General features: G+C 40.2%; 3 protein-coding genes across 4 annotated transcripts in view; 1 reads left to right on the top strand and 2 right to left on the bottom strand.

The window, feature by feature from the left end:
• The window catches only part of mcf2l2 (MCF.2 cell line derived transforming sequence-like 2), a 99,550-nt gene extending 98,303 nt beyond the window's left edge, over positions 1–1,247 (bottom strand). For both annotated transcript variants that reach the window (XM_084921528.1, XM_084921529.1), the window contains exon 1: positions 346–1,247. In XM_084921528.1, the coding sequence (XP_084777654.1) occupies positions 346–424 (79 nt within the window). In that variant the 5' untranslated portion in view covers positions 425–1,247. The remainder of the gene's footprint in view (positions 1–345) is intronic.
• Positions 1,248–2,186: 939 nt separating this feature from the next.
• On the top strand, positions 2,187–12,156 carry rfc4 (replication factor C (activator 1) 4). The gene is made up of 11 exons (XM_084921437.1): positions 2,187–2,342; positions 3,606–3,735; positions 6,545–6,623; positions 7,087–7,166; positions 7,309–7,428; positions 7,861–8,004; positions 8,330–8,450; positions 11,179–11,304; positions 11,408–11,488; positions 11,580–11,693; positions 11,808–12,156. Exons 2-11 carry the CDS (start codon positions 3,620–3,622, stop codon positions 11,898–11,900), a joined length of 1,074 nt encoding a protein of 357 aa, XP_084777563.1. The 5' UTR covers positions 2,187–2,342; positions 3,606–3,619; the 3' UTR covers positions 11,901–12,156.
• An 8,977-nt stretch (positions 12,157–21,133) lies between these two features.
• LOC146361643 (uncharacterized) lies at positions 21,134–26,762 on the bottom strand. The gene is made up of 2 exons (XM_084921439.1): positions 23,390–26,762; positions 21,134–23,115 (listed from the first exon to the last, which is right to left on the bottom strand). The coding sequence occupies exons 1-2, from the start codon at positions 23,517–23,519 to the stop codon at positions 22,664–22,666; spliced, it is 582 nt and encodes a 193-aa protein (XP_084777565.1). The 5' UTR covers positions 23,520–26,762; the 3' UTR covers positions 21,134–22,663.
• Between the last annotated feature and the right edge of the window lie 720 nt (positions 26,763–27,482).

Here is a 27,482-nt window from a genome sequence, read left to right as displayed (position 1 = left end):
CTGCTGAAAATCACAACTGAACCCAATGACTTCTCTGCTACACTCTTTGGCACATGTTCCTTCTTGCCCATCGCATCCCTCTTCACTCAGTGGTCCTGATGAGAGGATGGAAATTCCCTGCCTCCATTTCATTTGCCCTGCTTCCTAATCACAAGTCAAAGATTTATAGATAAAGATCTTTCACCAAAACGAGGGTATATTCCAAGAGGCGGGCTCTCCTTAGAATTTCCCATGAGAGGATACCGTTTAAAACATCCACTCCTCTTATTCTAATTAATCCACCTGAGAGTGAAACATGAACAGACAGACAAAGGGGGGAAACTGAGAAAATATACGATGACTTACCGACATGAGTGATGACACACTCGACCCTCTGTAGCAGCTCCTGAACCGACATCTCGTCCTCTCTCAGCCAGCACAGCATCTCAGGGTGTGGGTTGCATCCACTCTTCTCTTGATCTCTCTTCGTCTCACTCTCTCTCTCTGCTGCCACGCCTCCTCTCGTCACCCTTCCACCCCAGACAGTCTCCCCTGCTTTTGCTCCCTAATCCAATTTTCTCCCCTGAGATTTGTGTCTCCCTTTCTTCCCCTCATATATGTTGATTCTTATTTATACTCTTATTCCAAGTCCTTCCTCACATTTATCACCATCACAGACAGCCACAAAGCCTGGGGATAATGATAATGTTGATGCCACTCCCAGCCACTTAGCTAAATAGTAAGTCTACATATAAAATAACCACGCTGCTAGTAAGGCACATATAAAGTAACAAAAAAAAACCCAGTTGGGGTTGATAGAATAGAAAATAAAATAGCTTAGTCAATTGAACGGTGAGCAGGATAATCTGCCAGTCAGTGTTCAGTAAAAAACAATGGCAAGGTAACTGTTAAGCAATTAAACAATAAAAGCCAGAACAAGTCAAGTGGAAAGACAACAAAAGAGGCAATTTGTTTGTCACCCTATCAGTCAGAAAACTGTGCCAATAGTAAAAAATAAAACTGCATTTTCAGAAAATTTGTAAGTAAAAACATCCAATTATTGATCAGCCATCCAGACACTGATAGAGCCAACCGTTCCTTGTCATGATGCTCCAAGCCCCAACTGAAAACCAGAAAAATCCTCATAGAACAAAAGTAAATATTTACAGCACCTCTAACCTAGGAAAAGACAGAATGCTCCTCAGCCAGGGGCGATAGTTGAGTCCACTCCGTTGAAAGGGAAACTCCTCAAGCTTGATGGGCAGGAAATCAGTGGTGCTGCTGCTTTGATGATGCTCTATTTGCTCTCATAAAGAAGCTGAGTCACACAGAGGGAAAACGAATCAGAAGGCTGCTTCACCTGCCTGCAGGGCGGAGGGAGAGACACGGAGCTGGCTGAGGGTGGGGTGGGGGTTAATAGGTCCAAGAGAGAAATCCTGGTGCCTGGAGCTGGACTGTAAGAGGAGTGGAGCCCCAGGAACACACAATGATTATCAAATTAAACATTATAAAAAATATATATATTCTGTTTTTGTTAAATATGTGGGAAAATAACATAAAACATTTTTAAAACCCTACATATTTAGCCATCAAAAAGACCGTGTTAAATTAAATAACTCTGATTTAATCATCATCAAGCAAGAGCACGAACAAAACAAATCATTCACGCTTTCACTTCACAGAGTCATTCGGTGCTACTAAAGCCACTCTGCTAATCCAGCTCCACATTTTGCCTGAACCAAACAATGTAAGGGGCTCTAGCATCTCTCCATGGCCCTGTATGCTCCTGGGACTGTCTATTAGCCAGAGACATCTGTGCTCTTGCTACTCATTCATCTTCTCTCTGCAGGCAATCACAGGCCGTACAACAGAAACAGCCAAGATCAATGGCCCATCAACTGGCTGACAAAACAAAGCACATAATCCTGTATTTCTTAGGAACATGACTACACAGTGTTTGTTTTTGTCAGATGAAATCATTAAATCTAAACTATTGGATTATTTATTTGTTTATTTGTCTAAAATTTAACAGTTTAGAATATAAGCGGAAATATTGCGTATTAACAAACCAAACGAAAATTATGAAGGCTACAGAATGAAGAGGAGACAAAAAACCCCTCTCCCCCAAAAGGAGAAAGGGATGGGAGGAGACGTGACTAAGGAAACGAGCAGCGTCCGCACCATATGATTGGAAGTTACACAATGACGTCGACGGAAGTGTTTTCGGCCGCTAGCGCGGGAAGACTTACTGACGCTGTTGAAGACACGGAGTTAAGCCGACAGGGGTCGAGCCAGCTGCCAGAATTATTATTACTACTACTGGAGTTTTAGATATTCATTCACTCCGCCCTTGGAATTATTAGGTAAGACTTCTAAAGCGGTTCATGTTTATGAAAAAAGACACAAGGCGGCCCTTTGGAGCTAACAACGGGGCTAATGTTATTAGCTCATAGTAAGCACAGTGGCTAACTCACCTAGCCTCGTTAGCTGCCATGATATTTTGTGCTATAATGCTAAAAACAGTGCCAAATGCCATTTAATGTTCAGGGAGACTGCGTGGAAATCTTTCTTTAAGTGTTTACTAACCGCAGCTAACATGGGCTACACACCAGTGATGTCTGGGTCAAGCTATATCTGCTGTTCAAAGTAAACCACTAACTTCACTTTCTCATTAGCGAGCTACATAACGAATACAGTTCTGTCTGTTGTGATGTTAAATGTCTTAAGTGCCGCTCTTGCATCCCAACGTTATGATGTCAAATTTTAACGTTTACTGTCCAACGAATGAAATAAGGCTTGACGTTAACGATTAATGATCGTTATGTCTTTTTCTCCAGTCGTTCAACCATTCTTTAAACGATCTGTTAACTCATGCTTGTGCATACCGGGTCTAAAAAGACTTGTAGCAAATCTTTCAGTACAACAGAGCGATCTTTCTGAGGCGTGCCTCTTCTTCTTTTGGCTGCACTGTTTAGGGGTCGCCACAGTGGACAATGTGCCTCCAGCTCGCCCTACTCCTAGCATCCTTCTCTGTCACTTCAACTCTGCATGTCCTCCCACACTACGTCAATGAACCTTCTCTGTGTTCTTCCTTGTTTCCTCCTTTCTGCTAGCTCCATATTCAGCATCCTTTGTCCTAGATATCCACTGTCTCTGCACTTGTCCAAACTGTGTCAGCCTTGGCTCTCTCTAACTTTGTCTCCAACACTACTCCGTAATCAATGGTTGGGAGATGGTGACACTAACAAAAAGACAGCAGGCTGAGCTGGAGGTGGAGCTAAAGATGCTTTCATTTTCTTGAAAGTTACCTGAATGAACAGGATTAGAAATAAGGGGTGCATATATAATATAGATCATAATTGGCTTGATAATTTGGATTTCAATTATTCTGGCATGTTATGGTTTACTTGTTAGGTGACATATCTTTGAATATTGCAACTTTCATGAGAATAGCTTGATTAAACAAGGCAGCTACATGTGGATATCATGGTACAGGATGGAATTCAGCACAGTGCTGGACATTTGTTTTATCTTTGTTTCCAAAATATTGTTACAACCTACCTTCCCTCTGTATAATTATGATATAATAATTATAGTGTGTGCATTTTGTATGTTCATTTTAACAGAATAAAGAAGAGTCATGCAAGCATTTTTGAAAGGAGCAACAGTTCAGGCAGCCAGGCCTCAGAAAGATAAGGCAGTGGCTGGACCCAGTGCAGAGAAGAAAGCCAAGGCTGTTCCTTGGGTAGAAAAGTAGTAAGTATGACCCACAAAGGTGTACTGTACACTAGGGCTGGGCCATATCATACTGTTCACGGTAATACCGGTATAATTTTGGGCAACGATAGAAAAATTAAGTATCACGATAGAATATGGGTAAAACGCGCATGCGCAGTGCCTTTGTTTTGATACGCACACGTCGGAAAAAGCATGGCGGCGAAAGCAAATCGTTGAATGAAACGGATGAGCCAGAATTGGTTTGTAAAAATTCTGCAACTTCAGTGGTGTGGAACTGGTTTAGCTTTCGTCCGTCAGATACACAACAAAGCACTATTTTTGGTAGAGCATGCTAGCGGGCCGTCATTATTACCGTGTTTTTGGGAAAATACAGCACACTTAAAATCAATCCTTTGATTTTTCTGAAAATCGACAGTGCCCCTTATAATCCCGTGTGCCTTATGTATGAATCCTGGTTGTGTTTACTGACCTCGAAATGATTTTATGTACACGGTGCTCAAAAATCTGCCAAATGTTTTAGTACGACTTTGCTAAGCTACGAACCCGCACCACTTGATGGATTGTCGGAGCATTACGGCTATCGTAGCCAGGAGCCTGGCGGAGTGATACGTACTGTGCTTCAACTTAATGTTACCGTATTGTGTATGTATAACCTCTTTTTAAGTTTTGTGGATATTCTACATGGTTATGCTGAGGATATGTTGGCCAGTTTCCACTGGAAATGCCTTTTGGTTAAACTGTCAGCAAGGAATTTGCATTTGCACTGTTAAATTTTTATATAACTTTAATTCACATAAAAAACAGCTGCTCGTTTAAGTGAAAATACATTGATGTTTTTTTGTTTTTTTTTACACTAATAAAGTTGTGGAGTTGTAAAGTATTTTGTCTCGTGTCAATTATATCGTCAGTTATATCGTTATCGCAAATTTTCAAATGTATATCGTGATAAATATTTTTGGTCATATCGCCCTGCTCTACTGTACACTACATCTGATTAACTATACAGAGTTACAGGAATCTCAAGAATCCTTCAGGACAAAACTTTTAACCGGGGGACTGTTCAGTATTGCCATAAAAATCCAACATCTTTTTGTTTTTTTCTTTAGTCTTGGGGTTGATTTACAGAAATGCTTAATCTGTAAAATGCATAATGAATAATAGCGTCATGTGTCTCATTTTTACATTTTGATCATCTTTTGATGTCACAGTGAAATTCAGGATTGTTTCTTGACTCAAGATGATTATTAAATCCCCCAAACATGGAACACATATTTTGCATGTAAGTGCATTGGAGGGTAACCGCAGAGCTACAAATAAAACAGTTGGACGTACGTTTTTTTTTTTCCTTCCCCATCTTTACAAAAATTTCTGGTCCTCATATATAATTTTGTGACAATTTCTGTTGCAGCTTTTAACTGACTGCCATTACTTCACAAATGTATTATTTATTATGTATATATTTATTTAATATTCTTATGCAGTGCACTATCATCCTAATATATTTCATTCTATCAGTTATTGTGTAATAGATAGTTACTAGGGGTGCAACGATACACAAAATTTTCGGTTCGGTTCGATACTTTGGTGTCACGGTTCGATATTTTTTCGATACAAAAAAATGTTCATGCTTTTTTAATTTGTCATTTATTAAAATTATAAATATATATTTTAACTCAAACGTACAGTTTTTAAATTTAATGTTGCTGAAACAACAAAGGGATAAAATAATAAATCTATCTGATCGAGAAATTACTCATCTTTGGAAAAGAGAGTTTATTACAGAGAAATGGCTCTTTCCAAAATAAAAGCTATACTATACGCTTCTTCTGGGCTATATTCTCAGCAGCATATTAAACATATCAGGTCCCCATAAGGAGAATCATGTGCTAACGGCTGTCTAAATGACTCGGGTAAAGTTTGTAGCATGGCTGCTTGTTGTTTTTGTCTGCTTCCACTTGTCTTTGCACAAGATGATGTCGGCGTAAATGTGCAGTCATATTCGTTTTGTTCCCACTTTTGCTGTCAGCGTTAATCTGAAATGACATTAACGCCACAACACGGCAAATCTCCGTTAACGAGTTACCGCGGATCGCCCCGTGCGTGGGGCTGGACAGCCAACACGTTGACGAGCAAACTGCGCTAATGCACTAGTTCCCACCATGTAATTGAGCATTGCGTGGCACATCCGACATACTGTTTTACTTTAGTCCATGACGCGCTTACCTTCAGGGTCATACTTCACATAAAGACCAAAATAGTTCCAAAGGCCACATCTGAATGAGGGTGGGGGAGGTTCAATTTTCTCATGTTGCAATGAGCTTAGCTTCTGTCTTGCTAGCTTGCACTGCGCTCAGCGGATCTGCGCTCGACAGTGCAGCCTAGGCGGAGTAGTCGAACGCAGATCCACTGAGCTCTCAACACAGACACCATCGTCAGAAGAAAAGTTGATAAAATAAATTTAAAATTTTGTATTGTTCGATACACATGCCTACCGAACCGATTCAATATCGATACGAGTATCGTTGCACCCCTAATAGTTACACTACAGTATTTTAACCTGGTTCTGTCTTTGTGATCTTTTTTTAAAAATTTTTGTGTTCTTCTCTTTTTGTAATTTTGTTCAGCAGTGCTTCTGTGATATGTTGACTAATGTCAATAAAAGAATCTAAAGTCATATTTTTGTGAAATTTTTGTTTAACACACAATTATCACCTAAATTATGATATAAGGTCATGTTTGTCATTTTAGAGGCAAGACAATTTGAAGCTTGCAAGGTACTCAAACCAGTTTTTTTTTTTTTTTTTTCTCTTTCTTCAATGAACTCCAGCAGGCCAAAGTGTGTTGATGAGGTGGCCTTTCAGGAGGAGGTTGTAGCAGTGTTGAAGAAGTCTCTGGAAGGAGCAGATGTAAGTAACATTTGGTTGTTTTGGTTTTTTTTATAGCCTTGGCTGCATTACTGCATTTGGTTTGTTGATGACAATGAAAATGCCGTACACTCTGGTTTTTGGTCCCTTTAATCTTTTGATTCAGAACAGAGCCTTTCAAGATCATAATGTGGAGGGTTGTTTTGGGTGGAAGTGGACAGTAAACATTTCTCTTATCTGACAGAAAACTTTAGTCAGCAGACTTCCCATCACCTGATAGGAGATGAGTGTGTTTTTGTTCTCGTGCATGTACCACGTATACTGTAAGAATGTTTTCGAACTTGTGTCAGATTGCTTTGTCACAATGTAGCAGTGTGTTGTCAGATATACAGTATAAACATGGTTATTTCCAATATTTTTGTATTCAGGTTGTACATGTGCTCATTTTGCACATTCTGCAAGGCCATAAAGGCACAGTATCATTGGATCTGTGTTTAAATTGCAGCTTCCCAACTTGCTCTTCTATGGCCCTCCTGGAACAGGAAAGACCTCTACCATCTTAGCTGCTGCCAGAGAACTTTATGGGTGGGTAAACTCTATGTGTGGTATTTGATAAGAGATTTCACATCAGTCATTTCTTCATCATAATTTTTAAACCTTTGTTGATCTCTCTCCTTTTTTCTTTGCACTGTTGCTGCTCATATTTGACTCGTGTCTCTGTTTTCAGTCCAGAACTGTACAGGCAGAGGGTGCTGGAGCTCAATGCCTCAGATGAAAGAGGCATCCAGGTCGTCAGAGATAAAGTCAAAAACTTTGCTCAGCTCACTGTTGCCGGGACACGCCCAGAGTGAGTGAGCATTTTACAGTTTGTGATAATAAGAAAACAGCTAGACTTATTTTTTGTTTTTTGTTTTGGGGTTTTTTGTACGAGGTTACTCACATTTATAAATTGGTAAATGTGAATTAAAAGGCAAACTGGGATTGTTTTCAGCTCTGCATACATCAGACGTCATCCTCTAATTGTAGAGCCAATCACAAACTGAAGGAATAAGTTCCTGTATGTACAGTTTTCCTTTAAAACATGCAAATATTTTTAGCTATAAAGGTAAAGTGACTGTGTGTCATAAAGCACATTTCAGTGGTGCCAGCAGTGCTCTGATGATAACTCAGTTTACAGACAGAACAGCTTTTGGAATAATTATTGAAATAAAGTACCAAAGTCTCTGTCAGTAAAGTCCAAACTAATGCTGAAACTTTCACTATTTTGCTACATTTGCAGCGGGAAGTCGTGTCCTCCTTTTAAGATCATCATACTGGATGAGGCCGATTCCATGACAGCGCCAGCTCAAGCTGCTCTCAGACGGACCATGGAGAAGGAGTCTCGCACAACTCGGTTTTGTCTCATCTGTAACTATATAAGCAGGTCTGCTGTGGGTTGTTGCTCAGAATCAATTAAACACACAGTTAACACACAGTTAAATGGTAAATGGCCTGTATTTGTATAGCGCTTTACTAGTCCCTAAGGACCCCAAAGCGCTTTACACATCCAGTCATCCACCCATTCACACACTGGTGATGGCAAGCTACATTGTAGCCACAGCCACCCTGGGGCGCACTGACAGAGGCGAGGCTGCCGGACACTGGCGCCACCGGGCCCTCTGACCACCACCAGTAGGTGGTGAGAGGGTTTGTAATCCTGCTTGGTCAGAGTTATTGTAATCCTGCTTGTATGTCTGTGTGTTTTCTAGGATTATTGAGCCTCTGACTTCTCGGTGTTCCAAGTTTCGCTTCAAACCTCTAGCCAATCAGATCCAGGAAGAACGTCTACTAGAGATATGCGAAAAGGAGAACCTCAAGTACACCAAAGAGGTAGGAAGAAAGAAAATGATTGTGCTGCTATCCGGACTTCAAGTGATGACGTGATGAATCCTGCCCCTAAAAACAGTCAGTGATCACTGGTCAGTGATCACTGGTCAGTGATCACAGTGGTCGGCCTCTCTGTTTTTATTACCACTATTCATTTTAAAGCTTCAGGTTTTGAAACCTTACGATGTAACTACAGCCGAGCCCATGCAGCAGTATATTAATGACTAACCTGGTATTTTGGATGGATTATATCAGTTGTTCTCCTGACTGAAGTTTGGTCCGTTTACAGCATCCTGCCATGCGATTGCATTTGTCCCTAACCTTCGGGAACCCTCACGTTAACTTTTATTGAGTGGAAAAAAGTTAGCGTTCGTCCTCCAGCCTATCTGTGTTTATGCTAACATAGCTGTGTCGCTAGCGATCATGTAGCACATCATTATATACCAGCTAGCCAAACTTCAGTAACCCTATAAACGTCACTGCTGTTTAGTTTTCTGTCTTCATTTATGTCGGAAGTGATAGCAGAGCTCTACATCTTAATTTTTTTCAGAAATCTCTCAGTCAGAACATGGTATATTATATTTAGATGGAAACTAGCGAGCTAACTTCCTGCTAACTTCTAACACCGTTAAATTTCATAAATTCTGTTTTCACGGATGCCTGGATGTTAAACTTAATTGTTACACCTTGTAAAGCAGCAACACTGATCATTTTATTACAGATGAAAGAATTTAGACAGTTTTTCAATCCTCAGTGATGCCGCAGTGATCGTTTGACTGTGACCTTAAGCGGAGTTTGGGCCCAGACACGGCTAATGACGTCAGATTTAAAGACCAGATAGTGTAATGTAGACCTGTGAGAAATTTCTAAGATGTCTTACGCACTTCTAGTGTAGGTTCATTTTTTAATTGCTCCATAGATGGGGGAAAATGCCTTGTAAAAATTATTTGAAAGTGCTCTTTGATTTTAACTGAGAGGCTGACTTAAAAGGAGAGTGTAAAAGAAATTACCAGACATAATAATCTTACCAGTGGGTGCTGTTAAATGTTTTATGTTTTTTTCTTTACAAAAGCAGCACACAAAAAGAAAAAGATTCATGTAACAAATAAAAGAAAGTCTGCTCTTTCCTTTTATTACTAATGAAGCTGTAATCTTCAGCAGTGACAGTATCTGCAGGTTTAAAGATGATCAGTTGCACACTTTTTAGGTCCTTTTGGAGACTGCTATGAGGATGTGTGACATTTTAGTCCTTCTACAAAATGTCAAAAATAATTAAATAGTTGACCAGTACAAGTATAGTGTCAACACATTTATTTTACTCATCCACAAATACATATTGAATGTTTTTTTGTTTTCGTTTTTTTTACACAGAAGTACAAATCAGGGTTTAGTAAGGAGCTCAACTCAGAACGATGAGCTGTATCTTTTAACTTTGTTAATGTTAGATTGAGTCTGACCCTGACACCACCAGTATTTTAAGATAAATCTGCACACATCCTCCCCATAACAGACTCAACAGAAAGTCAAGGTTTTAAATACCCAAATGTGTTGTGCTCACTGTATTAAACTCACTTCCAGCCCTGTATTTTTGTTCTTGGACATTACTGAAGTAACTTTGCATGATTCACCATTCAAATCAATCCTTATTTGTCTTGTTTTTGTCCTTGGTGCAGACTCCCAGTTGAGTCCAGCCAGCTTTCTTGTGATTTGATTGCAGAGGCCAAAAAAACAAAAACAAAACAACTCCCGTTTTCCTGTTTGTTTAACTGCTCGGCTGTTAAGCCTGTCCACAAATGTATATGAGCAAACAGCTGTTTATTTTTTAATATTTCATGTTTAAAACGGAATTGTTGCAGTTGCCTTTTTTAGGTGTAGCAGACATCAGCCCCTGTACAACTAACTGGGGTTTAAGTTTGCAGTGTTCAGTAGCATGAGCAGAAAAGTGATATGTACATCAGTCAATTTACGATTCAATGCACTGTCACTCAATTTCATTAAGCAATAAGAGGCTCCACCTACTGGTCAAAGCACATACTACAGTCATTCTACATGATCCATTTCTATACATTTGATTTAATTGTATTAGTAGATGATTATTAACATCCTTTGCTGGTGCTGCATTTTCAAATTAAAAAAAAGAACACAAAGTGTGTGAAGAGATGGTTTTTGCAAGTATAAACATTTTTGCTTACCTGTAAAGTATTTTAGATACAGGGAATGTTACGCAGGAATGTTCCTGCCTAAAATTTTGATTGTAACATAAATAGATGGATTATCATGACTGCAGACTTCTCTACATTTGTGAAGAGTACGTGTGGCCTGCTCCCGTCGTAAGCACAATAGCACAAGGCAGAAGAGTTCTCAGTGACAGGCAGGAAGTGTTGAATATTCTTAACTGTACGATATGTTAAAAAAATGGCTAATGTAATTCAGATGCCTGAGGGCACAGCCAGTTTCCATTTCCATTTTACTGTGTTTGGTCTGGTAATACTGGCAGTGTTCCTCCACCACTGTCACTGTCCCTGGTCCTGTGCCCACCTTTCTCAGGTGGTAATCCATCCATGGTCAGAAATGTATTCGCTGTTGAAAAGAAAATCTGATTTGAGTGATATCTATGTGCTGCATAACATTTAATGTATAATCAGTTTAAATGTGAGTTGAGTTATAGCAGAACTGCAACTGCTTTCTTTGCACAGCTGGTGAAGTCTGATAACTGTCTTTCCTAATCCAGAGTATAGCAGCATTGGTGCGGGTGTCTGAAGGCGACCTGCGGAAAGCCATCACATTTTTGCAAAGTGCTGCACGCCTCAATGTCGACAAGGAAATCACTGATTGTGCTGTTATTGAAATAGCAGGGGTGAGCTGGACTTCATTTGTATCACAGTAGACTGCAAGAAATGATTTTTAACTGTAGTTAGAATGTCGTTCTCATCTGAGATCTTGCTTCTGCTCTCTGTTAGGTTGTACCTGACAAGATGATTGACAACCTGCTCCAGATCTGCTTCAGAGGAACATTTGAAAAACTGGAGGTAGCAGTCAGGGTAAGTGTTCTAACATCTAATAGCCTGAAATAGATAGTTAAGCACAAAATAAAAGGTATGGCAATCAATCTTTAATCATCTTCTCTGTCAGAACATGGTGGATGAAGGCTACGCAGCCACACAGATCTTGACACAGCTTCATGAGTATGTCATAGAGCAGGATCTGAGTGACAAGCAGAAGTCGACTATCACAGAGAAGATGGCAGTAAGTCATATAATACAGTGCTGTTTTTTTTGCAGCTACAATAGTAAGTTGGAATAAATGTAGAAGTTAAATCCTTTTTTAATGACTCGATCTGTTTGTTTTTCTCTGGTTCAGGTTGTGTGCAAGTGTCTGTCAGATGGTGCAGACGAGTACCTGCAGCTGTTGAGTCTGTGTTCAGTCATCATGCAGGTGGCTTCCCACAACTAAATCCCCTTCCATAAACGGCATGGTCATCTGCTCCCATTGGGACCAAAGGCTTTACAGAGACACTTAACTCAGATTTATCTGCATTTGATTGTTGTTTGGGATGCTTAACCGTGGACACCAGGCGACAGTGATCATTCATAAACAACGTCAGAGCACTTCATTAAAAAAAAAAGAAAAAAGGACATGTTAGTACTTATCCAACATACTTTTGTACACTTTCTGAATTCTGGAAAATAATAAATAGTTCTTTCTTGTTTTCAGGGGTTCACTGTTTTTATTCTTCAAGGAAAGTGTTGAGTTAACAAGCAAAACTGTGACGTGTGCTCTTGGTGCTTTCTTAACTGAATTGTAAGACATATAATACAGTACAGTGCAGGTTTGATCCACCTCTCGTTTAAACATAGTTTTGCTTTGGCATGATAATCCCCCCTATATGCACTACCAGTGCAGTAAAAACATCATCAGTCATGAAATTGGCCTCCTTAGAGCCCAGACCTCAACATTATTGAAGTTGTGTGTTATCATCTTGACTGAGAATGAAACAAAAGGCATCCATCCAAAGAAAAGCTTTGGATATCTTTGAGGACACCTGGAGAACACTTTGTGAAGTTCAAGTTCAAATTTATTTATATAGCACTTAAAACAACAGGTGTTGACCAAAGTACTGTACAATACAATGGGCAAGGCAATAAACATAAAAAAAAAACTAGTGTTTTAGAAGAGAATAAAATCATTAAAAAAAAAAAGTGAATAAAATCATAAAGTATAATAGTAACAAACTCATGATGAATCAAAAGACAGAGAATAAAAATGGGTCTTTAGATGACTTAGTATCCAGTGTTGAGGAGGATCTGATATGCAAAGGCAATGTATTCCAAAGTTTGGGGGCAGCCACAGCAAATGCCCGGTCTCCTCTGTGTTTTAATCTGGACCTAGGGATAACCACATGAAGAAATTACAAAAACGAGTTCAGTCTGTGTAGAAGAATAACTGGTCGCACAAATTGTTCAGTTTTTGCCTTATTTACTTTGATTTCATATATATTTGCGGATGTTTCAATAAATCGCTCCACCTTCCCATTTCCCTAGCAAAATATGAAGAAATAATTGATGGCTCAAGACTTTTGCACAGTGCTGTAAGGATTAGTGTGTGGTATGGAGCAGCCAGTAAGTTTGTGCTTCAGCCTGTTTGTTAGCACTAAACACACTAAATGTGTCTGTATGGTTTATCTTGCTCACCAAGTTTGCTGTAGTTTACAAAACAAACAAAACAAAAATCAGCTGGTGGCAAAAGTACTAATGTACATGATGTAATGTTCATCACAAGGTTATGTGTCAGACATTGTTGATCTGTTGAACTTTGGCTTAGACACATTAACTGGCACACTGGTATCTACAGATGATTTCACTGCTGGCAGAAGCACAGTGACTGTAGATGTTTAGCAAAGTGTGTTTACTTTTAACCACAGCAGTTTCGTTAAATGTCAGCACTAATCACCTGTTTTCTTTACCTTATCCAGCTTCACATCATATAAGCGTGAAGCTTATGTTTTTTTGTACATCTCGCATCCATGTTGGGAGCTTGCTCAGCAACAAAGGGAGCACGTAACACCACAGAGGGCAGGGCTGGTTTATTATGAGGTGTGGCTATGGCGCGCTAAAATGGAAATCTTTCTGGTTGTGGTGTCAATGTGTCTCCTTCTGTAAATAGAGCCGTAAATGCAGGTTCACTTAGGTTTAAGAGGGCGCACAAATCAAAAGATACAACTCATAAATTTTTTTCTACTATATTTTAACTTTATTGATGTTAGATTCAAGTGTGACCCCCGCACCACTAATATTTTACCAGATTGTGATTTTTAAAATATAGATAAGGAGATACGGTACACCAAACATTATCTTCAGTTATTATCCTGAAATATCTGTCAACAAGTGATCACTATATAAATTTAAGCTAGCTCATGTAATGTCACCTTATGGCCACAGTGAAGGCTCCAAAACACACAACACACACAGACTACTAGTCAAAAGTGTGGACACACCTGATTTAATGCTTTTCTTTATTTTTGTGACTATTTACATTGTAGATTCTCACTGAAGGCATCAAAACTATGAATGATCACGAATGAAATTTTGTAGTAAGCAAAAATGTGTGAAATAAGTCAAAAGACACTTTATATTTTAGATTCTTCCAAATAGCCACCCTTTAGCTTTCATTACTGCCTTACACACTGTTGGCATTCTCTTGATGAGCGTTGTGAGTTAGTCACCTGAAATGGTTTTGCAACTGTCTTGAAGGAGTTCCCAGGACTGGCCCTTTTGCCTTCGCTCTGCAGTCCATCTCATCCCACACCATCTCGACTGGGTTTAGGTCAGGTGATTGTGGAGGCCAGGCCATCTGGCGCTGCACTCCATCACGCTCCTTCTTGGTCAAACAGCCCTTACACAGTCTGGAGGTGTGTTTAGGGTCGTTGTCCTGTTAAAAAATAAATGATGGTCCAACTGAACGCAAACCAGATGGGATGGCATGTTGCTGCAGAATGTTGTGGTAGCCATGCTGGTTCAGTGTGCCTTCAATTTTGAATAAATCCCCAACAATGTCACCAGCAAAGCACCCTCACACCATCACAGCTCCTCCATGCTTCACGGGTTACTCATCAGACCAAAGCACAGATGTCCACTGGTCTAATGTACATCCCTTGTGTTTCTTGGTCCAAACAATGTTCTTCTGTAGAGATGTGTCTGCTACTGGAACTCTGTGTGGTATTTATCTGAGGTGCTGTTAACTTGTGATTTCTGAGGCTGGTGACTCAGATGAATTTATGACTCTTGGTCTTACTTTCCTTGGGCGGGCCTCATGTGAGCCAGTTTTGTTGTAGCTCTTGATGCACTGGAGGACACATTCAAAGTTTTTAATTTTCCAGGCTGACCTTCAATTCTTAAAGTAATGATGGACTGTCACTTCCCTTTACTTAGCTGACTGGTTCTTGCCATCATATGGATTCTAACCGTTGTCAAATAGGGCTGTCAGCTGTGTACCAACCCGACTTCTGCACAACACAACTGATGGTCCCAACCCCATTGCAAAGGCAAGAAATTCCACAAATGAACCCTGACAAGGCACACCTGTGAAGTGAAAACTATTACACTAACTACTACATCATGAAGCTCATTGAGAGAAGGCCAAGGGTTTGCAGCACTGTCAACAAAGCAAAGGGTGGCTACTTTTAGGAATCTAAAATATAAAACATATTGAGAGGTTTTTCTTTCCCTTTGCTACATAGTTCCATATACCTTCATTCATTTATTCATTTATCCAGAATAGAAGTTTATTCCCACTGCCAGAATAGTCATAAAGCAAGCCAAATTAATTTCAAAAAAATGTTTCAAAATTGTTTCTATAATTTCTGTTATGTTACTGCTTGGTTAATTTTATGTTTTGAATATTAGTAAAATGCGCCACCCAGTGGCTGCTTTAAGTAAATATTTTTATGACAGTAGAAGAAGAGCTAGACAGAAAGTTTATGTTTTCTCTATAGTAAGACTCCCCAGCCACTTTAATAAGTACACCTGCACATGGCAGTAATTCAATGCATTTAAGCAGAGTCCCTGAAGTTCAAAGTGAGCACTAGAATGGGGGAAAAATTATTTAAATGATTTTGAACATGATTGTTGGTGCCAGATGGTATTCAGACAGGTTGGTCTGACTCTGAAAAACTCAAAACTGTATTTCTTTTTTATTTAACAGTGTTGTTTCTATTTTGTTCAATTGTCTCTTTCTTGTGTAATAAAAGAGGAAAACAAGTTTTCCTTTATCATGCTGTTTTTTTACCGTGTTTTTAGAAATTACTTTTATCTGGCTCTTATGTTTTTAAGTGGTTCTAATCCACTAGGCTTTTCTTACACGATGATCTCTAGGCTTTACAAAGATTGGTGTGAAAAAGAGAAAATATCCAGTGAGCATGTTGAGGTCAGAGGTCATACTGCTTTAAGTTCATAAGAAGGCAAAGTAACTCAAATAACTATTCGTTACAACTGAGGTATGTCGAAGAGCATCTCTGAACACAAAGCATGTCGAGCCAGGTACCACTGCTGTCAGGTAAGAACAAGAAACTCAGGCTAAATTTAGATGGCCTTACCAAAGTTGAACAGTAGAAAATTGATAAACATTGTCTGATCTGATGAGTCTTGATATCTGTTGTGACATTCTGATGATGGAGTCAGAATTTGATGTAAGGAAATGACAGCATGGCTCCATCCTGCGTTGCATTAAGAGTTGAGGCTGGTGGTGTGGGGGATATTTTAAGAGGATCTGAGGACTCAGGAGTGACGGAAGATTAAAAGCCAGGAGATGGCAGTAATGCAACAATTTTGGATGCAAGCTGCCCTTAAACTTGAAAGAAGAAGAAGAAATATTTCATTGGTGACATTTGTGAGGTTACCTCAAACACACTCCGTCAGTCTTGTTACTGTTGAACAACTAAATGTTTAAAAATGTTGCGAGTTTACCTGGTGATATTCCCATGCAGGAGGCGATCGCGAAAACAGCAAACAATTAACACCACACCGATGCTGTTCACAGGACAGCAAGAGTAAACGATCGGGAAAATCTTGTCGTTGTTATCGTTCCCGTAGTACGTGGTATTACTCCGATTTCAGCGTTTTCGCTTCACAACTCAAATGGAGTCGAGTCAACTAGCGCCACCTGTGGCCAAGTGCCAAAGCCTACAGCCAGATTAACTTGTGACACACATCTGCACCACGTTTGAAATCGTTTCATGCACAATACATTTGTAACTTTCAATTGTGTCTGTTTGTGTGTCTTGCAAATAAACCTTTAACATACATGAAATGGTATCATGTATTTATTTTTGGACTACATCAGTAAGAAATGCCAAATTATATACACAAAGTTACAGAAATCACTAGTCATTCATAATGATTTTAATATTTCTTCCCATAACGAAGAATACGTCTTGAACAAATATATAACACATTCATATTTCACCACTGTTGTAACATCACATCCTGTAAGCACAGTCTGCCCATAGCTGGACTGGCGATTTTTTGTTTTTATGGGCCGATCGATTTTTTTTTTTTTTTTTTTTTTTTTGGAAGGGTATAAATAATGAAAGGTGTTGGATTGGCCAATTGGTCATGATCGACTCTGGGCTGGACCAATTACAGCCGAGGAGGTGGGATGCACCCTCCCTCTTATAGACGAACTAAAGAAAATGGAGAACAAAAAAAGGAAAGGAGGTGCAGAAAAAATTAGGGCCAAAAAGAAACAAGCCCTTCAGGCAGACGCTGCCAAATGTGTAAAAATAACTGAATTGTTTGGCGGTAGCTATGGCGTAGCTTCCACAGATTTAGCAACATCAGCAAGTGGTGGAGGCCAGCAGGTGGATAAGGGAAAGGGGAGGCAAGAGGAGGAGAGACCCGAGGCGGCCGCCGGTCATAGTGGCAGAGGAACTGAACTTCAGGTAAGAAGTTATGACCTGCTGTCTATCTGTGTCAGATATAAACCAAGTTTAGTTGTAGTTTGTTTTCGTTGTGCTGACTTTTTACAGTCGCTTAGAATAACTGGTACTGCGTACTAGCTAGCATGACGGAGTTTATATACTGCTGGGCGGGTGCTATGAAGTTACTGATAGTAAATTTTATTTTATGCTTAAGGTTAGTTTCTCAAACTCCTCAAAATCTTAACAAATTGTGCCAATCCTTACATGTTGCACCAGGCTGATTTATCATCAAAAGTGGAGAAGTCTGTGACAGAGGAGACAGAAGAGCAGGAGAGAGAGATGGAGATGGAGAGGTGACTTTATGTCATCCATGAGGGATGCATTTGACATATGTTTCACATATTATAGCCCAACAAGTTACTTATAGCAATTTAAATACGAGCAATCAGTTTTTGGCAAATACCGGAAATCAGTTTTTGGCAGACAATCACTTTTTGGCACAACACCGGCTATTGCAGTTAATAATACAACAGCTTCTTGCCATTTTTTGTGTTTCTTTTTATCGCTGTGTAACTGAGTTCAATTGAAAGCCTGCATGCGCTAGTACCTCTTGCCACAAGTTCCCAGAATCCTTTGCGGTTTTACCCCTGAATGACGTCACATTTTTTGTGGGCCGGTCTCTAGTCAAAATGCCCGGGCCGATTTTTTGTCCCAGTCCAGCCCTGAGTCTGCCTGTGTCTTTTCTTTGGAAATGAACATTTTCAGCCAATATAGGTAAATAAACACAACCAGTGAGAGTGAGTGGATTTAAGAAAGTGAGGCTACGTTCATGCTGCAGGTCTTAATACTCAATTCCGATTTTTTGATCAAATCCGATTTTTTTTGTCTGCTTGTTTACTAAACCCCAATTCAACCAGACCTGGAATTAAAACAGGGCTACTTTAGGATTTAACCAAGACACAACCAGAATAATTATTTAGCCTTGTTGTGCAAACAAGCCTGCATAAATTAATAAATATAGAATTTGAAAAATAACAAACAAAAAAAGAAACACTAGGCACTAGATACATGTTCTGATGAGTTTTGGCAAACAACCATTTGACAAACATGTGTGTCTCACCTGCTCTTGTTCCATTTCTGTTCTGTCCTCATTCTCCCTCTCTGTTCCTCTCTCTCCCTCTCTGTTCCTCTCTCTCCCTCTCTGTTCCTCTCTCTCCCTCTCTGTTCCTCTCTCTCCCTCTCTGTTCCTCAAGCCAAACACCAACATCATCAAATATACAGTTGAAACCAGATATTTACATACTCTTCAGATCAAAACAAAAAACACTTTTTTAATTGTAAAACATCAAAACAGATTATATGTTTTTATTGATAAATATAAATATCATATTTGTTAACTTTAAGAGTAAAGAGAGAAATTGTCTGTATTTCTTAATTGCAAATGGCACCAAATTGTACTCAAAATTGAGCCACACTTATGGAGCTCAATTCCTTTCCTAGTGTTTTGTTTGACATTTCTTGATTTTCCCATGACAAAGAAACAGGCTCAGTGTGTTGGGGGTGCCTTATATGGATACACAGCTGTGCCACCAATTTACTCACATGGACTCTACTAACCTATCAGAAGCTTCTTCAGCTCAGAATGGAATCTTCTGGAGTTTTCTTATTAATTAACAATAAACTTAGTGTATATGTACTCCTAAATTTGATGAAAGTGATTAAAATAGACAGCTCCCTCTTTTTATTCTGACATTTAACTAATTCAAAAGATATTTCAATATTTATTCAACTGAAACAAAAAAAGTTTACTCTAAATTGATGTTTAACAGTAACAGTGTATGTAAATATCTGGTAACTGTGAATATACTGCTGTGTATTGAAATTCCTCAACATACAAAGCATAATATATAAAATAACATCTACCTGAGTTTCTTCTTTGACAGAAGCTCCTTATGTCCATTGCTGAGCAAGTACTGTAATATGGGTCAAGTGATGAGTTTGATATCAATCTTTTGTGATACACCGTCATAGTTACATTATTTGTACAGTACGAATGATTTGTTTTGTTACCTGGTCAAATTTAAGCTCTCTTCTTCCTGCCTGGCTGCGCTTCTCCTACAGCAAACTCGCAGGCAGCAGCTTCTTCCCCCTCGCTCACAGGAGTAAGTGCTGTGCTAAGTCGCCTAGTGCCTGAGCTCGGATCATACCAAAATTAGGGGGAATTTACGCACAGTCGTAAATTAGTCATAAATAAAGACATATTATATAACTTGGCTGCAATGGTATTAATGATTTATCAAATGCCAATTTGTTTATAATTTGGGGGGAAATCTAAATTTCTGGTTTATTTTCACTTTTTAAATATGAAGTGTTGAAATGCCTACAGTTAAAAAGTAAAAAAGTTATTTGCTAAAAAAGTGTTGAATAAACAGCAACTTAATATTTTAAATTGTTAACTTAAAAAATTGTTTTGTAATTGCTGTAATTAATTACATAACACTTTGTGTTTGTGGAGTCTTTCATAAACTGTTCATGATGTGTCTCAGTGCACAGAGGGTCCCAGTGCTGTGGAAGATGTCATGCCTTTTCCCTGTATCAAAGCTGACAGCGATGCAGCTCGATGCTTCTCTGGTGTCCTGGATTGTTGATTACCTGACAGGAAGACCACAATATGTGTGTCTCCCACAGTGTGTGTCTGACAAGGTAATCGGCAACACAGGGGCACCACAAGGGACCGTCATCTCCCCCTTCCTCTTCACCCTCTACACCACAGACTTCAGACACTGCACATGGACCTGCCATCTTCAGAAGTTTTCTGATGGCTCTGCGGTGTTTGGAAGCATCAGCAAGGGTGATATAACAGAGTACCGGGCTGTGGTTGACTTCTTTGTCAAGTGGTGCAAGGATAATCAACGTGGCAAAGACCAAGGAATTGATTGTGGACTTCAGGAAGACCAGGAAAACCTTGACCCCTGTTTGAATCCAAGGGGTCAACGTGGACATTGTGGAGGACTATAAATACCTCGGAGTATACATAGATAATAAACTGGACTAGGTTAAACACCTTTGCACTTTACAGGAAGGGCCAGAGTCATCTCTATTTTCTGAGGCGTCCTTCAACATCTGCTGGACAATGCTCAGGATTTTCTGAGTCTCTTGTGGCCAGTGCTATCCTCTTTTCTCTTGCATGCTGGGGCAGCAGGTTAAGGGTTGCAGATGCCAACAGACTCAATAAACTGATCTGCAAGGCCAGTAATGTTGTGGGGATGGAGCTAGAGAGGCGGATGTTGTCCAAGATAAAGACAATGTTGGATAATACCTCCCACCCACACCATGATATGCTGGCCAGTCATAGGAGCACGTTCAGTGAGAGACTGAGATTACCAAAAAGCACCACTGAACGACACAGGAAATCATTCCTGCCCATGGCCATCTCCCTGTACATCTCCTCCATCTAATTCATTGTATATACTGTAAACATTGCAATAGCTACACCCTTTTTGCACACGCTCCTTATACTCAGTAATGCTGCTGTCAATATTCTTGATACTTATTTATAATCACCTCTGTCAACCCTTGATATTCATTTTTGAGTTATTTGTGTATATATTGTTCTATTTCTTAATTCTGTAAATCTGTAACATATTGTATTGTTAAATAGTCTAGTCTGTTGCTGTTACTGTACTGGAGCAACTGCAGCCCACATAATTTCCTTAGGGGATTTTTAAAGGATTCTGATTCTGATTGATTCGGATGAAGTCCTTTGAAAAGATAATTAAGAAGGAGATTTTAATGCAGGTTGAACATCACCTTGACACATTCCAGTTCGCACATAGGGCAGGAAGAGGTGTGGAGGATGCTGTTGTCACATTTCTTGTACAAGCATGTTGAGGGCCCGAACACTCATGCAAGATTATTATTTGCTGACTTTTCGTCTGCATTCAACACAGTTCAGCCCTTCTTACTTGCTGATAGGCTTTACAAGTATTTCAAGCTTCACTCTCTTCTGATCAGTTGGGTGCTAGACTTTCTAACCAATAGGTCAAAATGTGTGAAGGTGAACAGTGTACTTTCTGATGCGCTCTCCTTTTCTACTGCACCTTCCCAGGGTTGCTGTCTCTCACCCCTTCTGTTCATTCTGTATATAAATGAGTGTCGCAGTAATTTCACTAAAAGACACATCCTGAAGTTTGCTGATGACAGAGTGGCTGTATCCCAATTCAGGGTCTGCATCATTCAAGGCGGCATTATAAGGTCGATTACATCACAGTGACACGATGAAGGCTGTCACAATTGGAAGGCTGCTCCAAATGCGTCCTTCATTTCCCCGAATTTGAAGGATGGTCTGGTGTAGACTTCGTGGCCAAACCTTTCCCAGAATTCATAGCGTGGGGGTGGGTGTGGATAATTTTGCAGACAAAAACAGCAGATGGCTGAAGAGTAAACTGTTAAAAGTAAGTACTGAATATTATGTCACTTATTTATGTGGGAATGTTTAATAACGAAGAACGTTAAAACATTACTGTTGGCCACATGTCGGCAGAGTTATGAGACATTAGTGATGTTTGTACTAACTTGGTTTTAAAGGCTTTACTTTAAAATATACGGCGTTCAATAGTTGACCTTAATCTTACAGAGAATGTGATGATTTTATGGATAATTAAAGTCAGTCATATATCCACAAACAGAACAAGCTGAAAGTCAGTGAATGCTGCTCGGTTTGCAGTCCTGAATATCACGGCACAAGCAGGATTCACTGCACTGTTAATGTTAGCTATGTTATATTGCTGCCTCTGTTCAGTGGTGTCGAGCCAAACGGACTTTAACGTGTGTTTGAACGAGCTGACAGTTCACTCATTAAGCTGAAAGAAAGATGCTTTAATCACAGGAGTCACACATGTGTCCACTGTACCCTCTGGGAACTCTTCTTGTTTAGCACTCGTAATAACACAAACACTAAATCCTCCTTCTCTTGTGCTGTTTTGTAGCAGTGTATACACCTGAGACTGTCACCTGTCTGTCTGTCCTGCACTCTCTCTCTTTTTCTTTCTCTCTGATTGTGTAATAAAAGTATGAACATGTATTTATAAGTTACACTTGTGTTTGAATCCTGCAGCTTATCACACATTTGATTTCCATGTGTGACAACTGCAAGTGTCCAGAGTGAGGACAGACTGAGGCTACGTCCACACTAATATGTTTTCATTTTCATTTTGAAAACACTCTCGAACCCCAAAACTTCTCCGACAACACCACTAAACAACAAAAACGAAAAACTCAGGTCTTTAGTCCAACCCCCGCCCTAATGGCAGCAAACGTAGTTCTGGCGGCCAACCCGGTGGCGGACGGCCATTGGTCCAGCAGCAGCGACGAAACGGTTCTGGGGGCCTGCCACTAATCCAGTGGCGGCGGTGCTGCATCTCTGGTGGCCTACCAAGCGTCCAGAGGTTACGGCGCTGCAACTCCGGCGGGCGGCCACGGGTCCGGCGGCGGCGGCGCTGCTGCTCCGGCGGGCGGCTATGCGTCCGGCAGCCGCGGCGAAACGGTCCCGGTGGGCGGCCACGGGTCCGGCGGCGGCGGCGTAGCTCCGACGAGCAACCGCGAGGTGTGGCACCTGATCTACGATGTGCGGGTCGCGGTCGTGCGGGTCGCGGTCGTGCTGACCCCTCCGGCTCTCCAAGGTCTTGCGTGGGCAGCACGGACTCCTCCTGCCCGCTGAGCTCCTCCGGTGGCAGCGTGGGCTCCACAGGCTCGCTGAGCTCCAGAAAAACACACATCCCCAAATAACAACAACAACACTAATAATAATAATAATAATAATAATAATAATAATAATAATAATAATAATAATAATCCATCCTGCTCACGGACCCCCGAGTCCTCCAGAGCCGGGTCCGTGACACCTTTGGATTATTGATATTATTTTATTATTGTTTGGACTATTAATGAGTTAAAACCCACAACAGAAATGATCAAATAATCACGTAAGAATGATCTAGTTGCACTTTGAAAGTAACTCGAATATCACCTGGATACTCTCTGTCACAGTTAAAGACGAGTGACCTCTGGGTGGGGTCCTGTGGGATGCTGTAGGCGGGTGGGGGGGGTGGGGGTCCATCCTCCTCTCTCTGCTTGTGTAGCTCGGCGTTTCCATGCATGAGTTTTCATATGCTTGTATAAATGTGTTTCATCTTCAGCCTGATCACACAGAACCACTTTCTGTCTCTGAGTGCTCTGTCTGTGTGTTGTCATGGTTACGGAGCACCCTAGCTTATCTGGTGCTGCTGAGTCACGTGACTTAGGAGAAGCGGAGCAAACTGCCTGCTCTGGGCTTTGACACTTTAAAGTAGCAGCACTCGCACAGACAGGTTTCCTCTTTGATGAAGCCTCAGCAGTGCACACAGGAGACAAACTAAAGTACTGATCACAGTACACTCGTACTGATCAATACCAGTTCAACATCAGGTACCAATATCCACCATATTTGGATTGCTCCGCCCCCACTACTGCTCACCTGCGTGGCCATGGACAGGTGTGTTTGTGGGACCCTGCAGAGTTTAGGAGAGTGAAGATCTGGCTTCCACAGAAGCGCTGGACTCGTCCCGGCATGACGTAATTTAAAGTACAGCTTTGTGTTAGGAGGATCAAAGTCTCAGAGCTCATCATCACTACATCATCATCGTCATCATCATCATCATCATCATCATCATCATCATTATTATTGTTATTATTATTATTATAAATATGTATATTTATTCCGACACAGAGCTCAAAGAGATTTTAGAAACAGTCAGATTTGAGTCTGAACATAACTCTCCTCACGTGTTCCTGTGTTTTTATTCCTGACGTTGTTTCTGATTCTTTCACACGAGACAACAAGGCTCAATAATAAGGTTTATTATTACTATTATTATTATTGTGAAGGTGGAGCATTCATACAGCACTCTGTACTCTGTCAGTGATAATTTTTACATCATGGAGACAAGAGCATGAGGATGAAGATCTATACATGATAACAGGAGGGTAATCAGAGGAAAACAAGACATAGCTGACCTGATTCATGTGACCAGAAGAGGAAACAAAAGTGAAAGCAAGACACCTGTGATGTATAAGTATAAAGATAAATGGATAAACACACATAAAGGAAACATAAAAAAGTGAACAAACAGAGAATAAAGACATGAAATAGAGACCAGCAGGAAGTCTTCAAAGAGGGGTCATAGAATCAAATGGGTAGGAGCTGTGGCAGCCTTTAGGATCTTTTACTCAGTTTAATTATCTTTCAAGTCTCCTTTTCAGTTTGACGATCAAATATTGAGGAAGGAGTACTTTGGACTTTCGGACTTTGGATGTAAATTTTTGTAGATCATGAGGGTTTTTATAACCAGAATCTGACCTCTAACAGTCAACTGAAAACAGAAAGTAAAAATGTGTCTGTTTGACTCTTAAGTTAACAAATCCTCTGAAATCCCCTGGTTATTAGTTATACTCTGAAATATTTTCAAAATAAAAGACTTTATGGTAGGCCTGTTCGCATGCATGACAGAAGTTGTACAGGGATATAAACAAAATATATTTTTATAATAAGTGTTATGATATAGTCTGCCACTCATCACTTTACACAGTATTTAACATCTTCATTGGTAACTCAAAGGACATAAATATAAGATAGTTACACTACTATGCCCTCTGTTTGTCAGCTCCTCCCTCTTCCTCCTTTATCAGCCTGTAGCAGCTCTGTGTCGTTGGCAGTGTGAAGGTTTTACACTGTTAGTCCTAATTTACTTGTGATATAGTTGGGATTCCTGCATTAAAAGTAGAGTGTAGCTATGTGGGTGGTGCTGCTGTAGTCTGTAGAATAGAAAAAGATCTGGATACAGTGCCAGTACAGTAACAGTGGAAAAACAGACTTGGATTCTCCCAGATCTTCTCTTCCTGGATACTGCTGATTTACAGCTTCCCAAATACAGCTTCTAATCTACTCGGTGAGTACTAATGTGGACACAGTAGTACTCACCACAGTAGTGTATATACTACTGTGCTGTTTGAACTGCTGCTCTGATCATGTGATACCAGAGCCTGTATAAACCAGTGGACTGTGGAGGGTTAGAGTGATAGCCAAACACTGAAACGGGTCAGACCTGTCTGTGTGTGTCAGTGCTAGTAAATCTGTTTAGACTTGAAGAGGTTAAAATAAAGAGAAGTATGATCAGAGAGCTGGTTTTATATTGTGTGATTCCAAAGTTAGACTGAAGCTGCTGACACAGTTCAACTGTTTCCTCCCAGCTCAGATCTGACTGTTACACCCGAGTATCTGTAAGTGCATGTGCACACAGTTCTTTGCTAAAAGGTAATTGCATGTAGTTTTCTATGTGTAATATTTCTGTGGAGCTCCATCACACTCACTCTCTCCTCTGAACCAACCCTCATCTTTGTGGGGCTGTTGTCACATCATGGCTGGGATTGTTGCTCTCTGGAATTGGAATTCTTCCAACTGAGCAAATAGTTCAGGAGGTATGAGAGTTACAAATGTTAAAGAAAAAACACCTGTGTAATGCCAGCGACAGGTTATGCTTCAGAGTAGGGCTGTGCGATATGACCAAAATCTCATATCCCGATATTAAGACATCTATTGTCCGATAACAATATAAATCACAAAATTTAACATTTTCTGTAAATTCTGTGAATCTCGGGCAGCTCGACTTGTGTGAAGTGTTTCCAGCTGGGCGTCGTGTACCTGGAGTCAAGTGTTTTAACCGATGCATGAAACAATACATTTTTAGACATAGGTTGTAACAGCCGCCGTTTTCTTTGTGAGTATTTATTACACAGCATGCTGCGGGGAAAAGCCTGTTCTAACGTTTGAGTAAGGTTTATTTTTTAGCACCTGACTGCTCTTTTTTGCTTTTCATCCGTAAATATTCTGCATACTCTTTCACGTGATTCAGTTTATTTTGAAAAGTCTCAACAGGATCTTGAGCTTTATTGTGAAAGGTTTATGTGGAAAATAAACAAGCGGACACGCGAGGGTTTTACCGTCGTTGTTGCTAATGACAACGCATAAAAACAGGCGCTTGTCCGTCTGTAGTGTGGTTATATTAAATATAAGAAAAAGAGAGAACTTTAAGAAATTAATATAGCCACTAGAGTGACCATCAAAACGATGAAAAAATATTGCTGTAAACAGTTTATTTTGTGACACCACGAAACAAACGATAGCGTAAAATGAAACTATAGACGTTTTTATATCGTCATCCGATATATATCGTTATATCGAACAGCCCTACTTCAGAGGATGAAATAGGCAGGAGTCAGCACAATTTATGACGAGGTCTAAGGAGCTTGGAAAGAAAAGCATCTGGAAGGTTTTGGGTGAGCTCATTGTGAAACCTGGCCCCACCCTATCATTTGATTTCCTGCGGTCAGATGACCCAGGATGTGAGTTGGCGTTAAGGCATCTGGGAAGGGATCTCAAAACTGGATTATAGATGGCAGACAGTTGGTGTTGTTGGTGTTGGTTTACGACACCAACTGTCTGCCATCTATAATCCAGTTTTGAGATCCCTTCCCAGACGCCTTAACACCCACTCACATTCTGGGCCATCTGACCTTGGAAATCACATGGTAGGGTGGGGCCAGGTTTCACAATGAGCTCACCCGAAACCCTGGCTGATTGTAACTCACACCCGCTTTCACACCTTGGCTCATGTCATTAGGTAGAGGATCATCAGGGGGTCCTTTGTCCCTCTTTGGGGGGAAACTCCCACTGGGTTTAAATCTGGGACTCTCCACCATTTGAACTGAAGAAGCTTCTCGGATGAGAGGTGAAACGTCTTCAAACGTCTTCAGCAAATCGTTTTCAAACCTACCGCGGTCTTTCGCTACTCAGGTTAAACATATATAAGCCACTTAGATAACTTAAAAATGTTATTGTTTGGCTTTTTTCAGTGTTTTATTTGCTCCTGAGTAAATCGGTTTGGCTGAGATTAAAGTTATAGTTTTTACACAGCTGAATAAACGTCAAGCAGACAACTGATTATCAGAAGTGTGAGATGCTCGAGAGTATACTCCGGTGTCCCGTTATAATTTAGATAGCAAGGAGTTTATTAAACTTCACCGAA

The sequence above is a fragment of the Perissodus microlepis genome, chromosome 23 (genome assembly GCF_051167445.1).
Source record: "Perissodus microlepis isolate ML-2025 ecotype Zambia chromosome 23, ASM5116744v1, whole genome shotgun sequence".
Lineage (NCBI taxonomy): Eukaryota > Metazoa > Chordata > Actinopteri > Cichliformes > Cichlidae > Perissodus > Perissodus microlepis.
The sequence above is the reverse complement of the archived record's forward strand: the minus strand, read 5'-3'. Positions and strand labels throughout refer to the sequence as shown.

Coding starts and splice junctions, on each gene's coding strand:
- rfc4 (XM_084921437.1), top strand. CDS start 3,620: ATGCAAGCATTTTTGAAAGGAGCAACAGTTCAGGCAGCCAGGCCTCAG. Junction 8,451..11,178: donor ACCTCAAGTACACCAAAGAG/GTAGGAAGAAAG, acceptor TTCCTAATCCAG/AGTATAGCAGCATTGGTGCG. Junction 11,489..11,579: donor AACTGGAGGTAGCAGTCAGG/GTAAGTGTTCTA, acceptor CTTCTCTGTCAG/AACATGGTGGATGAAGGCTA.
- LOC146361643 (XM_084921439.1), bottom strand. CDS start 23,519: ATGCATGGAAACGCCGAGCTACACAAGCAGAGAGAGGAGGATGGACCC. Junction 23,116..23,389: donor CTGTGACAGAGAGTATCCAG/GTGATATTCGAG, acceptor TCTGGAGCTCAG/CGAGCCTGTGGAGCCCACGC.